Genomic DNA, 15,908 nt, shown 5'->3' on the forward strand with positions numbered 1-15,908 from the left:
CATGGAAATTGAGAATTTTGTTGAAAACAAAAAGGAAAGAAAGAGAAAAATACTAAAAGCCTTTATTCTTACCTAAATCACTGAAATATTGGGGGTAGAATAAAATAAAACAGAAATTAAGCTTAATTCCTAAAATATAAAGTGATGTAAAATACATTTTAATGTCATTGTAAAGTTATTCTTTCACATAAGTCATTTCTTTTGTCTTGAATCATTATTTTTTAATGTTATTTGAAGGATGTTCTTTAAGTACACACCATATACTTAAGAAATTGGGAACTAAACTAGAAAAATAAGTAAAATAAATTATTTTGCCTGAAATATGTCATTGTTTGAAATAAACTGCTATAAATTGTCTAATTCCAGTTTTGCCTGCTTTATCAGAATCTCAATATATTCCTGTATTTCTATATAATGCATTTTTGTTTTCACTTGAGCATATCCTTAATAATATTTTTCCCACTTAATGTAAGAATATTACATTATGGACCTAGGTTAAATTGACTTAATATTCCTGTCAAATAAGCTAATAAAATATAAAATAGGCACACATCTACATAGCACTGTAGCATCAAAATAAAAACTAAATTAACTGATATGATCTTTCTGTATCAGATCCTTTTTTATGTGGATCATTCATACTGCCCACTTATTTCAAGCTAATATATTTAACTCTCCAAAACAAAAATCATACATATCAAAGAAATACAACTATTAAATTTTTTTATTGTCATACATGTGTTATAACGGATGTCTAACATGTACTAAACTTACTTAGACACAGCTAAATTACCCATTAGAAGAACAAAAATGTGCAATAAATGAATTTGCTTTGCTTCTTTAATCTCGTGGATCATTTCCACAGCAAGTACAAACTTCAGTTTAGCTTTCCACATGGAGTCTGTTGATCTAGTTGGGGGAACTAAATTCATACCTACTCAGTACAAAACATACACATGCATTCTGCATGAGTCAATATAATAGAAGAGAATAAAGTTTGAAGGAGTTGAAAGAAGGAATTAATCAATATGTATTTGGCCTTACGGGAGAACACAGACTTGAGTTATACCTGGAAAGATTGATTATTGTTGTATGGAAATGTGTATTAAGAACCACTGTGGGGTCAGCAGGTGGCGTGGTGGTTAAGGGCACAGGACTCCTACATGGCTGACCATGGTTCGAGTCCTAGACCTGGTGCCTTGCTTTCTCACTTTCCTTCTCCCTGTTCTCTCTCACTCTGTCCCTCTCTGGTCTAATTTAAATAAATAAATAAAATTAAATAAAATAATTCCGAAAAATAAAAAAGAACCACAGTGCATGTGAGAGTGATCCTGAAGTTCAGGAAGAGGGTTCAGTAGAGAAATATGCATTATTTTCTAGGGAACTGTCAGTGTGTATGTTTGTGTGTGTGTGTGTGTGTGTGTGTGTGTGTGTTTAATGTCATATAAAGAAGGTGTGACCAGAAAATGGAAGACTGCATTTCTGGTAAAGGATGTAAAATTTATTCTTAGGACAAAAATCAGGAGCCCTGAACATATTGTTCCTTTTAAAAAATATATTTGACACCATACTGCTTCTGTTGTTACAGTCATAAAAATATACAAAATTATAAGAAATATTCTGAACATTATCTTTAAAATTCAGTATTTTGAAATTTTGAAAGTTGTTTATAAACTGTCAAGAACTATGGAAAAAATTTTATTTTATTATAATATCTAATTTAGAAATAATCATTGTACATATTCATAAAAAAATATAAAAGAAAAAAAAAACCTTTCCAATGACCCAATCCTAACAGAAACATGGAGCAACAGGATGTTTTTGTTTTGCTTTTGTTTCTTCTTTTCTTTTTTGTTTGAACTCTTTCATGAGAGATAGAGTCAAAGACAAGGACACAGACACAGACACCGAAGCCGAGAGACAGGCATCCCCAAAAGGGACTTCACACCACTATCCATCCCCAGCCCCAGCTGCCTAGAATCACAGGCACATGTTTGTACCTGATGTGATCAGGGAGGACCCAAGATGCAAAACCAGACCTTTTACATGTGAGTCCAGCTGTGTTACCACTGCCACACCACCTGTTCACTGGTGTTTGTTTTCAGTATCTGAAGGTTGTTCCACATTTTGTCTTCATTTTCAAATATGTACTCAAAATATGTCAGAAAGTATAAACTCTAACAACAGATACACCATGTACTCTTTCTCATTTTTAAAAAGTCAGCTGAAATTTTAAAAAGCCCTTGGGATAGCATTCCTGTCATCTCCCCCCACCCCCAGGTATTTGCCATGGGCATGTGTGCTCACCAGAGAGACACAGAGATAGAGAGAGAGAAAGTGAGAATTCACCCCCTCAGGGGGAATGACCATCCATCCCCAGCCCCAGCTGCCTAGAATCACAGGCACATGTTTGTACCTGATGTGATCAGGGAGGACCCAAGATGCAAAACCAGACCTTTTACATGTGAGTCCAGCTGTGTTACCACTGCCACACCACCTGTTCACTGGTGTTTGTTTTCAGTATCTGAAGGTTGTTCCACATTTTGTCTTCATTTTCAAATATGTACTCAAAATATGTCAGAAAGTATAAACTCTAACAACAGATACACCATGTACTCTTTCTCATTTTTAAAAAGTCAGCTGAAATTTTAAAAAGCCCTTGGGATAGCATTCCTGTCATCTCCCCCCACCCCCAGGTATTTGCCATGGGCATGTGTGCTCGCCAGAGAGACACAGAGACAGAGAGAGAGAAAGTGAGAATTCACCCCCTCAGGGGGAATGACCACACCATAATCCCTTCTCCATTTTCCACCTGGGGTTTTGTGCATGTACACTCACATATGATTTTTTAAGATGCCAGGGCCAGGACTCAAACTGTATTCAACCATATGGGAGTCCACTGCCCAACCACCACAACACCTGCCTGCCCCACTATCATCTTCTAATGAGAAGACACTTCGTTATTTCACCCACCACTTATGGGCTTACAGTCATTGCTACCAGAAGATTTATCCAGACATGTATAAAGATAAAATGCAAAACCACCTCTTTGCTGCTTCTGCTTTGTAGTTGTTATAGTCCTGGGTGGCACAGACAAAAGGGAAAGCCTAGTTTCCCTCCATCAAATCTTAGAAGAAATGCGTGGTAATATCTTGGAGGGAAGAGACAGATCCCAGAAGCTGTTTTCTCATTCTACCCAGAAAGATGGGTAGCCAAGAAAAGAAAGAGGACTTCTAAGTGTGGGCTGATTATGTGTGTGCCCGTACTCTCTAAGCAGCTAGGAAAGGGCAAATGCCCATCAATTCTTATTTTACTTATTAGTTTTGCCAACTGACTCCAGTGGTGAATTTCATAAATGAAAGTACTTTATAATTTAAAAAGTTTTGACAGGAAAAACTTAGGTTTCCTCATTTACTCTAAATATAACTATATATGTTATATAAAAAGTGAACTAAAAAATAATGAATAACTTCCATTCTTATCATATAGAGTAATTTAATGAATCACTAATAAATAATAAACAATTTCCATTCCTATCACACTTACAATTTTTTTACAATGTCATGTATTTATGCAAATACATCTTGTTTTTAGTCACATAAAAATGATTTTTTTTTCTCTAGTATCTACAGTTGCCCTCCCTGATACTATTTTTTGTTTAAGTTTCTTTATTGAGAGAGAGAGAGACAGGGGACCTCCAACAATGTTTTGGATCCTCTCCCCAGTCTGCCAGCTAGCCAGGGTCATTGGCATGCCTGTAGGCACTCCCAGAGTGTTCAGGTTGTTCTGGGATTCAAACCCTGGGCTTCCCTGTATGACCCCAGCATTGTGCAGTACTGCCCTACCACCTGCACCATCATGGCTGGGCCACATAAAACATTTAGACCACATCAATGACCATCCTTCAGAAACAAGAACTCTTTATTTGGTTAAAAGGTTCACAGCACATTTGAAGACCAGATAATTACAACTCTCTCAAGAAGAACAAGATGTAAGCATTGATAAAATTCACAGACAATAAGACAGAAAGGAGCCACTGTTGCTACCTCAAGTGGACCCTCATGAATGAATATATGATTAATGAAGACTTTCAATTCATTTTCACTCTAATTACTACTTCTCTTTCCTTTATGAAATGTCAGTGTGTTGTGCTTAGCTCCACACTGTTGGAGATCATTCATTTGGTCTCATCTGTAAGTCATCTTTACATACTAACTACTTCTAGGAAAACTTTGACAAACTGCAACCATCTGCCTCTAGTGTCAATCTCAAATCCCAAACAACCACATTTGTTTCGCAGGCAGAAGGGGGGACCACATTGCTTTCAGAACACTCAGAGAGCCATTTGTAGTTAAACAGGCAACATATGAAGACATATGATTTATATCATGTATGCCATTTCTTTTGTTGTAAATTGACAATATCACTGATTACACAGTTATTAATGAAGGTATTTTAATACAAAATTTGTTGAATTTAAACTAAAAATAGTTGTAAGGCACATGTCTTGCACAATTGAAATTGGACAATTCTTGCCTCTAAGTAAGATGTTTGAGATTTATACCTCAGTTAATGAAATACTTTATTTCTGAAGAGATTTCCTAAATATTGTCTGAACAAAATCGGAAAAAACTAAAAGATGATGAGCCATTTATAGAAAAGAAAATTTTTATAGTATTATATTTGTGTGTGTGAATTCAATAGACAACAATGATAAATTTCTTTAATCACAACAGTATGTATTGAAAAAGGAAAAGCCATAAAAATAAATATTAGGACAGTCTATTTTTATCAAATATTTATGCAAAGGTAAAATATTTTGCACATTGTAAATTTCAATACAATTTACATTACACTAACTAGATTACAACATATGAAAGGTGAAACAAATAAAAATAACTGCTCTCAACACACATATTCCTGATATGTTGATAGCAATTTTATCTGCATGGTCCATTCCCTTTACTTGAAGTTTGAATGCATCCTTTAGCAAAATAAGCATGTCTTACTCCATTATTAGCAGAGCATATTTTGTAAATGAAATAATAAACATATAAAAATTATTTTAATATTTGCCTCGGGGGGAGCTTACAGTTCATCTTGCAAATCCTTTGAGATTTTAAGCCATTCCAAACTAATGTTCAGTTGCCATTCCTTGTACAGATCCAGAATTAGAATACTCTTATTTTCTTTTCTGGAGTCAAAACAATGGATTATTATACTTCCATGCCGCTTTCCTTTCGGGTGCTCTTTGAAATCCACAATGTGGACTGGTTTGGGCTAGTTTTTGTTCTTCCTTTACTGAAAGAAATAAGAAGAAATAAGTTCAGTGCCTGAAACTTCTTATCAAGCTAGGCATGTGTTGGTCCAAATGCAGATACTTCATATATTTAGTAATAAAATGGTCTCTCTTCTCTCACCAGCATATTTTTCCATTCCTACAAAAAAAATTCTGGATTATTACAATGTGTGATGATGACAAACAACTCATAAATAATGAAAAATAGTGTATCATTCTCTGTTTGACTTTTCATAAGTTAGAGTACAGATACAGATAAAAATGTGTCTTACACAAAATTAAAAAAAAATTATCAATAAACCTCTGGATATTCTTTGATTAATGATTTTTGAAATCTTACTTTTAGAGTATCCTGCCACTAATATATGCTGAGTTTAATATCAATTCATCAAAATGATGTTATTGTACTAAATGTAAAACTTGGCTCTTCCCCTTCTCCTATCAGTTTTTTTTTTTTGTTTTCTCTATACTTGGGTCACTCAACCCTGAAACTTAAGTGTGCTCAGTCTCTGAAACCAAAATAGTTCAAGAGCAGATTCAGGTTTGGTAACTTAGAAGTGTCTGAGTTTCTCCAAGTCTCAGATAAAACTTCACTCTTGTCAAATTTCTAATTCAGAACCACATTTCCAGCCTGTGCCTAGGGTGCTTCTGTCTTCTGTCTTTTCACAGAATGATCACTTTTCAGGCTCCTGCAAAAGTATTTATTCTTGACTCTACCCAAGTCATCCTCTGCCAGAATACTTGTTTAGAACTAGATTTCACTGTCAGTATGTTGAAGCAACCTCTGCACTCCCATGTTCATTTCAGCACTATTCATAATAACCAAGAGATGATATCAACCTAAGTGTTCATGGATGAATGGATAAAATGTGGCATATTTACATAATGACATATTCAGCCATAAAAAAAAGAATGAAGACCTCCATACACACAACATGGATGAACCTGGAGGACATTGTGTTAAGTGAAATAAGCCAAGCAAGGAGAGACAAATACTAATGCTCTCACCCATATATGAAAAGCTCAAAATCTTGAACTCATACTCATACAGGCAAAGAGTAGAATAGTGGTTACCAGAAGCTGGGAACTGCAAGGAAGAGGGGCAGTTAGAGAGAGGTTGGTTAGCAGGTATGAAAATAAAGTTAGAAAGAAAGATCACATTTTAGTGTTCCACAGCACAGCAGAGTGATGGTAGTTAAAAATAATTTATTGTGTATTTCAAAATAGTGAGAAAAGAGGATTTTGAATGTTCTCTACACAAACAATAAGTGTCTGAGCTGAGAGATCAGCTAATTACCCTGATATGAACATTATAACTTACGGTATACATGTATCAGAATAACACTATGGTCAGCCCATGGCCTGGAGGTTAAAGTGGCTAGATTCCCTATAGTCAGTTGCTCAATTTCACTTCTGGATTGGTGGCATGAAAAACACGTCATGTGCATATGCATGCATGCTCAAAATCCTGGAAGGAGAGAGAAATGAGGAGAAAAGACTACAGCACAGTCATGGGCCATGGAGTGGGTACTTTCTCGCTCTCTCTTTCTCCCCCATGATTGTGCGCATCCTCTGGCAAATTAAAAAAAAAAGTAATAAATCAGATCAGTACATACATATACACATAATCACTCTATAGGGATGGCACAGTGATTAGGAGCTATGTGAAGGGAGCCAGATCCTCCTTCATGGCCAACCTCAGTTCTAATTCCAGCCCAGAAGGCTTATTAAACAAACTGCACACATGCTCAGGATTCTGATGAGATGTGGAGGAAAGGAGATTGTGGCATGACTAGGCCCTCTTGGGGAATGCTTTCTGTAACTGTTTCTCTGACACACAAATCCTCTGAAATTAAAAATACGTATCACATTGTAACCTATAATATATATACACTTACTATGTGTTGATGATCTTTTTCTTTCCTTCTTTCTTTTTTTAAATCTAGATTCCCATGCTCTGATTTCCCAAGGATGACCTTGTATGGAACATTGCCCTTTGCCTGTCCTTATTCACTGCATCCATCATTTACTTTCTGTCCTGAACACCCCCATCCTTAGCCCTTAGCATCTGCCTCAGCCTCCACAGACATACATTCTCCTATCTCATCCTCTCCATCAATCAGGCATTACAGACCTAATGCAATTTAAAAATATTATTTAACTTACTTCTGTGTAACTGCTTTTTCCAGTAAAATACTATACTCAAAATGTATACTTATTTTGGAGCTTTTTAATCCAAGTACATAAGATCAATATTACTTTAAAAAGTAATCTAACATGAATAGAAAAGAAGCAAAGTAGATGTTTTTAAAAGGTAAAAATGTGTTACTAATGTGTTTTTCTGTGTAGAATTAGTATTTCATTTAACAATTAAGAAGTAAGAAAACAAAGCTTATTTTGAACATGACATGGAATGACAGAAACCATCATGTGTACCAGATTGGAATTTAAACTTTCTGCAAGGCACTCAGATGATAATGGAGTTGAGTCTTTGATGAAATTTCTCCTTGCCTTCCTGGAAGAAAGGAAAAGGGGAGGATCTAAGAATGAATGAATGAAGCACTACAGATAATCTTGGCAACTGAAGGTGCTCTATTTTGGTTTATTTTCTCACTCTGAAAATTCCAAACAAATGAAAACTCCACAGATCTTCAAGCTGTAAAAATGTAAGAGACTTTGAATAAATAAAATTACTATAATAACATAGTATTTGAAAGAACAAGTTTTAGAGAAAATTCAGTTACTTGGCACTTTAGTCATTTTTACTACACAAATGAGAATGTCCAAATAATGTTTTTAATAATTTTTTCAAGGTAATTTGACACTTTAAAAGGCAGGATGGATATTCATAGGATAGTAGATGAAGCATTAACATTTAATAAATTGCTACAAACCTGAAAAAAAAGTCAGAATACTCCCCAGAAATCTTGCTATTAAGGTACAATTTATTTCAGGCCAGTTGGTGGTGTGCTGGTTAAAACAACTGGATCCCACATAGCCAACTGTGCATTTGGAGCCCTAGACCCAGCAGCTTTGACGTTAGAGACACACTAGGCACATGTGTGCCTGCCCAAAATCCCTAGAGAAGAATGGAGCAGAGGGGGCTGTGGTGTGGCCATCCCCTTTTGGAAAGGGGGATGATTTCACACTTTCTCACTCTCTCACTCTCTCTCTCTTATCTCTCTCTGCCACTGGTGGATGCACATGCCTTATAGCAAACACACACACACACACACACATGTGTGTGTGTGTGTGTGTGTATGAGTATATATATATACATATATATAATTGCAAGACGCCTTCAAAAAATGACCCATCTTTACCACTATACTTCATTTCCAATTCTTAAAAGATTCCTTTGAAATGTAAATCAATGACTTGAATTTTGAAAAGGTATCACAAAGTACACCTAATGAAAATCAGATCTTATGGGACCAGTAGATTACGTAATGGCTACGTCGCTGGACTCCCATGTAATTGATTGCGGCTTGATTCCTGGACCCAGTGGCTTAAATTCACACCAGGCATATGTAAATACATACCCAGGATCCCAAGAGGAGAATGGAGGGGAAAGGATTGTGGTGTGGCCATCCCTTCCCTCCTGATGGGATGATTTCTCACTTTCTATCTCTCTGTCTCTCTCTGTCTTTCTGGTGAGTGTACCCACCCTATAACAAAAACCTCTCCAAAAAAAAAAAAATCAGATCTTGTATATAGCTTAACATTAAAATGGAAAGGTTTAGCATTGTAGCCAGTGGGTGTTGTGGTGATTAAAGTGCTAGTCTCTCGCATGGACAACCGTGGTTCGAGCCCTGTCCCAGCAGTGTGAAAGTCATGGGCAGGTGTGTGTACAAGCCTACAATCCCAAGAGGAGAATGGAAGAAAAGGGACAATGGCATGGCCAGCACCCATGGGAGGTGATTTCTCACTTTCCCTCTCTTTGTCTCTCTCCAGAGAATGCACATTCACTATGGCAAAAATCAAAAATAAATAAATACATAAATAAAAAATAAAAAAGGAAGAAAGGTCTAGCACTAATTTTACACCTAATAAACAAGAGAGTATAGTACAATGCATATGATATAAACCTATACACATTCAAGTTTTATATCCACCATACACACTATCTATGGAACCTGAGGCATACTAAGTAATCCATCTAAACTACCAGCTTCTCTCCTGACAAATAGACATGTAAAGGTAGCTGCTTTATAGACTTGTGAGGAATAATTGAGCCACTGCATAAATTGTATAATAAAAGAAGATTGCATACAATTGGTTTGGATGGGCAGATATAAAAATCAGGACTTTCTTAAAACAAATTCAAAAAATAATTAATTTTATACTAATATTTTAAAAGACTTTTGAAAACCTTCCTAAAGGTTTTCAAGTTGTTGCTACATATATAAATTCCTTACCTTTTATGCAACATCTGGAAACAGCAAGTTCCAAAAGCAACCAGTATCAGTAAAAGTAGAGGTATCGTTGGTATAACAACATAAATTAGGTTGGGAATTATGCCTGAAAAAGAAAAGTCCTAGTGCATAAAGATATCTAAGGAAATATTCTAACACCAAAATTATGTGTAAATTTTCCCAAAAAATAGGGTACAACAGAATTATCATCAATAAATAAGCTCTAGGGACTAGCAGTTAATGTAATGGTTATGTCGCTGGACTTCCATGTAGTCGACCGCGGTTCGAGTCCTGCACCTGGCGGCTTAAACTCACGCCGGGCGTGTGTGCATGCATTCCCAAGATGCCGAGAGGAAAATTCAAAGAAGGGATTGTGGCATAGCCATCCTCCCTGGGGTGATTTCTTGCTTTCTATCTCTCTGTCTCTCTGTCTTTCTGGCGAGTGCACACGCCCTGTAGCAAAAAACCTCTCCAAAACAATAAATAAATAAATAAATATATAAATAAGCTCTAGACAAGATTCTTCTCAAATTACTAAACCATTTCCTGAAATAACACATTTATGTTTGGGTAAAATTTTAGAAAACAAAAGTACATTGTACTGGTGATCAGCCTTTAATTCACTATCCATACTTCTAAAACTGTAATTAAATCTGCAATTCAGGCATGGATTAGTTTTCATAATATATTAGCAATCTTAGCTATCTTGCTCCACTAATCCTGCTTAATCATAACTCAGAGAAACGAGCACTGATTATTTAAAAATATTTTTTATTAAAATTATTGTTGACTTATTGGATAAATAATTATCCTAACTAATAAGCTCTGTGTCATGACAACATGCCAGAGTATCTGAGATTAAGCTGAAATATGTCTATATTAACTGATGATACAATCATAACCCTGAGACACAATATTTCAGAAGAACAAAGACTTGATCTTAATTAAATTCTAAGATGAATCATGCTTTTAATCCTGCTTTATCACACTTGATAATATTAGGCATTCTTAGTAAAACAAAATACTGCAACACTGAAGTCCCACACAGCTTAAAATGACTTTATTAAATATATACAATGTGATAAGAGGAAAATTATTCCTAGTGAAATTATTTACTAATATCTGTAATTAGAATGAGAAATTCTGAGTGATTATAAAACTAGGCACCTAAAAAGTAAAAAGCACTAAGTCTTAGTATCATGTCTAAACACTAGAATTGAAGAACTATGCATTTAGCTTGCAAATTGAATGTCCTTATCATAGCTAAACTAAATAATTTAAGTCAAAGTGGCCTGGAAGCAGAGCAAGCTTTCAACTCAACTGTATGTCACTTCCTTTGTTAACTGAAGGAAACATGAAACCCAATGATGTATTCTGGAACTAATTTACTAATCTTCTATCTGCTCTTCTGAGTCTCTAACAGGTCACTTCAAGCATTTTAAATATTTCCTTTCTTCTTTTCAATGTCATGATGATTCCTAATATATAATACTAAAAAAAAAAAGAGAAAGTATTTGCTTCATTTTTATGAATGTTAGATGACCTTTGAGAGATTTTGAGACTTCAGGTCTTCAGGTTAGTCTTCACAAAGCAACTAGGATAAACAAACTTTTCTGTCCAACTGGCACAGGGTAATGCTACAAAGAGCCCTTAGCTGACAATTGAAATCAGGTGCTGACTCAGATGGGATTTGCCTTGGATATTAGCATTTTGTTAGCTATGCAAGCAGTGTTGTGCTGAAAGTAGTTAGATTGAGAGCTCATTATTTGCCTCTCTTCCTAACCTGGGGTTTAGTGATACCATTTTGCTAGACTGAAACTGGCCAGAGTAGGAATATTTACACCAAGGAAACTGGCAAAGGCGACAAATCAGGGCTTTTATTTTATTTTCCATCTCCGCCCCAGCCAATTCCTTGATATTTACCAGCACACCTTGTTTTCAAGACATCGAATGTGCCAATTAACATCCTATGTCTACAAATTTTTAGAGAAATTCCATGTATATTTATGTTTTGGTGTAATTTAGTTTAGTACCAAATACAGTCAACTGAAGTGACATTCTGAAGTTCTATTAAAAAACTAGTTTAGCATAATTTTTTCTAACCTAGCTCAAAAATAAACTTCCATAACCATATTTGGTACATCAATTTCCCCTTCAATTAGAGGTGACCCTGGAGCAGCATTTGAAAGCAGCATTTGAAAATAGAGTCTTATTTCTGCTTTTAATGAGATCCTTTTATTGTATTATTAGGGTTTTTTTTTTAAAGAAATAATATATTTATATTGAAATAGTAGCATTTGAAAATTTAAAAATATTAATAAAATAAGTGGAAGACAAGAAAACTGTGTTTAGGTCTTGAATTTAAAAATAATGCTGACAATTTTTACTGTTATCTTTTCCAAGTAAATTAGATGAGTGAAAGGAAGTTATATGAACTTATTACCTGCTTCAGTAACAACCACATTTTCCTGGGTGTCTCCTGGTTTATTTGTAAGAGAAGGCTTTTCTACAGGAACTGTTGGAGTAATCTCTGTAAATAATAAATACAGGCACCATACAAAATGATTTAATAATAGGAATCCAGACAGATAAAAGTAAAAGTTTATTATAAGACCCAAACAATTATGATTTTGATTTCTGAACATAGCTATAAACTTACAGCTAATAAAAGACATTCTGAGTTTAAATTTACATAAAATTATCTAACTGCAAAGTTAATGTTAGTTATCTTTGAATAAAAGATCCTCTTTTGATGAATTCCTCTTCATCTAGCAATGAACACTGGGTTTGCACCAATGACACCCTGCTGTGGCAATAACGACAAGTCAGGTATAAAGTTAAGCAAAGATGAGCATGAATTGGTGAACATTATGTGAGACATTGAACACAATTTAATGACAAGCAAAGACAATTTCTTCATTAATATCATGCAATAGTTAGGTTTCTCCTAGCAATAATAATCAGCAGATGACTGCACTAATTGCATTTGGAACTGGTAACTCAAGCAACAATGTTCTACAGCACATTGCATCCTCCACAAGCAATGCCATCTTTAGACTTGCTTTCCATTGGAGTCTACTTCTGTCAATAATAAATTAAAACTTGTAAGTTGCATCTTTCCCTGGTTTTATGAGATGAGATCTCTTTAACCAACACTTTCTTTTAAAATGTTGAAGTTTCTGATCATGATCTGGTACTAATCTATTTCCTATATATTTCCCCTGAGGAATTATTTATTAAATAAATCATTCAATAAAGATAAATTAAAATAGTAAGAACAAAACACATGTATTAATATATGTTCCAAAAGTGTAATTCTCTTATTTACTTTTGTCAGTTGATTTTAAAAGAAAACGCAGCATCTTATATAGTCTTTAGAATATAAAAGCATGCTAATATGTTTACTACTTTTATGTTGTTATAGTCTCTATTTATTGGAAGTTTAATAATACACTATCCTGGGACCAGCAAGTGGCATGATGGTTAAGGGCACAGACTCCCACATGGCTGACTGTGGTTCGAGCCCCAGACCTGGTGGATTGCTTTCTTACTCTTTCTCTCTCCCCTTTTCTCTCTCTCTCTCCCCCCGTCACTGGTCAAACTAAAAATAAATAAATAAATAAAGTTAATGAAAATAATTTTAAAAATATACTATCCTGTAGTAATATTTATTACTACTGTATATAGGTTTTACCCTGACATTTTAGTGACCTCCTGTAGGTTTCAGATTCAGCCCTTAAACTCACTGTTCTACATAATTTATTCTATTATAATAGGTGGCTATTTGCTAAACAAGTAATACAAATATTATACAACTTATCAGCATAAACCTGTTTTTTATTAATTTCAGCAAACTTTAATGAAATTGTTAATTAAATATTAAAATGTTAGAAACATAATCACATGCATGCTAAAATTCATCATGACTTTTCCAATAATCCAACATTTTTAATATCTAAGAATAAGAATACAAAAGGCAATTTTAATACAGAAATTAAATTTAGAAACATCCCCATGAAAATGTCTTTGGATAATATTGATAGACCCAAAATATTAGATATGTAATTCACAGGTCAGTAACAAAACGAAGGAAAGGAAATCAAGAGCTCTTTTTTTAATCTGTCATTAGATTTTTAATTATCTTAGATCTCATGATGGCATAATTTACAAATCTATACTGATAGTATATCTCCTCTACTTTAATCCTTTCAATAAATTGGCAAAAGCACCATTATCAATCACACATATACAGTAGTTCTTCAGTTTCTATACGGTTTTGAACAGTTGTCCAACAATCCTGAAATATAACTTAGTTTGACTTAGATAATAGAATTCAAGGTAAAACTTAACTTGCTACTAAATCTTGTCAAACTGACTTTCAAAAGCATCTGACCTTTCAAATCATTTATGAAATATATGAAGTACTACATATTCTTTATTTGATAGCATACACAAACCACATCAAAATATCTTTCAGTAAGTAAAAGGCAGTGTTTTGGATACAGGGAATTCTAATTAGATTGGCACAGTTATGACCAAATACATAAAGTAGGGACATCAGTGTGTTATCTACAGTCTTTGACTTTAATAGGTTAATGAACACAAATTAAAACCCAAGTGAACCTGCTCAGTTTTGAGAAGTGAAGGGATTTCTCCATCATTTATATATTCATATAACCAGTTACACATAAGCTTAAATAAATAAATAAATAATCTCTGTTTTGAGATGGTATTCACAATCTTTGTAGAAAGACAAGTGTCACTAATGAATTATCAATTATATCTTTGGAAACGGCAAATAGTGATAACACTTACTGAACTGAAATTACTACAAAAAATTTTTAAAACCCAACAATATTAATTTAAGCTTATGTGAGTCTTACTTAAACAGTCTTACTTAAATCAGGACTATCCAACAAAAATATCCTGTCAGTCATTCATGATCTGCGTTCTGGTGTAGGAGATCAATTAAAATATGGTACACATAAAAAACGTCAGACATTTCTATTTTGTCATAAATAAATCAGTGGCCACCTATTACTCATTAGTAGCTTTTTAAAGAAAAGCTATCAATTCTTCTCTTTCCAACTTCTTTTTAATGTCAGCAAAGATCACTTTTGTTCCAGAGACGTACTTCTTGGAATTCTCCAAATATCCCATCAGTATATCTTCTCCCCAGGTGATGCCTTTGTTCTTGATGGCATCTGTGTAAAATAATCCAGGGACCTGACCTGTCTTCTGCCCAAATAGACCATGGAGATTTGGGCTAGTCTTGCACTTGCCTCTCTTTTCCATGGCATTGCACTGGGCACATTTTGGAACAAAATCTTCTTGCTTTTCTCAACATCACTCATTTTTTTTTTTTTTTTTGGAGAGATTTTCACAGTAGGGCGCGTGCGCTCGCCAGACAGAGAGAGACATAGAGACAGAAAGTGAGAAATCACCACCCAGGGGGGATGGTCACGCCGCAATCCCTTCTCCTCCATTCTCCTCTAGGGATCTTGGGCACACACGCACATGCGCCCGGCGTGAGTTTTAAGCCACCGGGTCCGGGACACGAACCGCGGTCGACTATGTGGGAGTCCAGCGACATAGCCATTACGCTAACTGCTGGTTCCCTCAACATCACTCATTTTTAATTCTCTCTTTTGTCACTTGGGATATAGAGTTCCCACTCAGAAGCCAGATATGTTTTTCTCTCAGAAATTAAGAACTCTTTAAAGTGAACTACTTGGCATCAACAGGGGGCATGGTGGTTAGGGCATTGAATTCCCACATGGCAGGCTGAAGTTCAAGTCTTGAACTTGGCAGCTTGCTTTCTTACTTTTGTCTTTCTTTCTCTCTCTCCCTCTCTCTCTCTCTCTCTCTCTCTCGTCTTTCTCTGGTGAGTGCATGTACCCTATAGAATATCTTAAAATGATTATATTAATAAATAAAATTAAATAAATAATTCTTTTTAAGTGATTACTCAACTTCTTCATAGGCAAGTTAACATGCTACCACTTTGTATTCATTAATTATGATATTAGATGATGTGTATGAGCAGAAACACTACACAGAGATCAAATAACTTAGTAGCTTTAGTTAAATTGGAGAATAAGGTTCAAAATAATCAGCATTATAATTTATAAGTGTAATTAGCTATGCTTCATAGACCTCTAACTAAGTTTCCTCATCACTAAAAAAAAATCAAT

General features: G+C 34.8%; 1 protein-coding gene across 3 annotated transcripts in view; it reads right to left on the minus strand.

Moving 5' to 3' along the window:
• Positions 1–5,082: 5,082 nt before the first annotated feature.
• CHODL (chondrolectin) overlaps positions 5,083–15,908 on the minus strand; it is a 31,800-nt gene continuing 20,974 nt past the window's right edge. The window contains exons 4-6 of one of the 3 annotated variants that reach the window (XM_006145595.2): positions 12,158–12,244; positions 9,718–9,820; positions 5,083–5,301 (exon numbers count right to left, since the gene is read on the minus strand). In XM_006145595.2, the coding sequence (XP_006145657.1) occupies positions 5,217–5,301; positions 9,718–9,820; positions 12,158–12,244 (275 nt within the window). In that variant the 3' untranslated portion in view covers positions 5,083–5,216. The remainder of the gene's footprint in view (positions 5,302–9,717; positions 9,821–12,157; positions 12,245–15,908) is intronic. The other 2 variants (XM_027770710.1, XM_027770709.1) reach the window with 2 other exon arrangements.

Source organism: Tupaia chinensis, unplaced genomic scaffold (assembly GCF_000334495.1).
Source record: "Tupaia chinensis unplaced genomic scaffold, TupChi_1.0 Scaffold000157_1, whole genome shotgun sequence".
In the NCBI taxonomy this organism is placed as follows: Eukaryota; Metazoa; Chordata; class Mammalia; order Scandentia; family Tupaiidae; genus Tupaia; species Tupaia belangeri.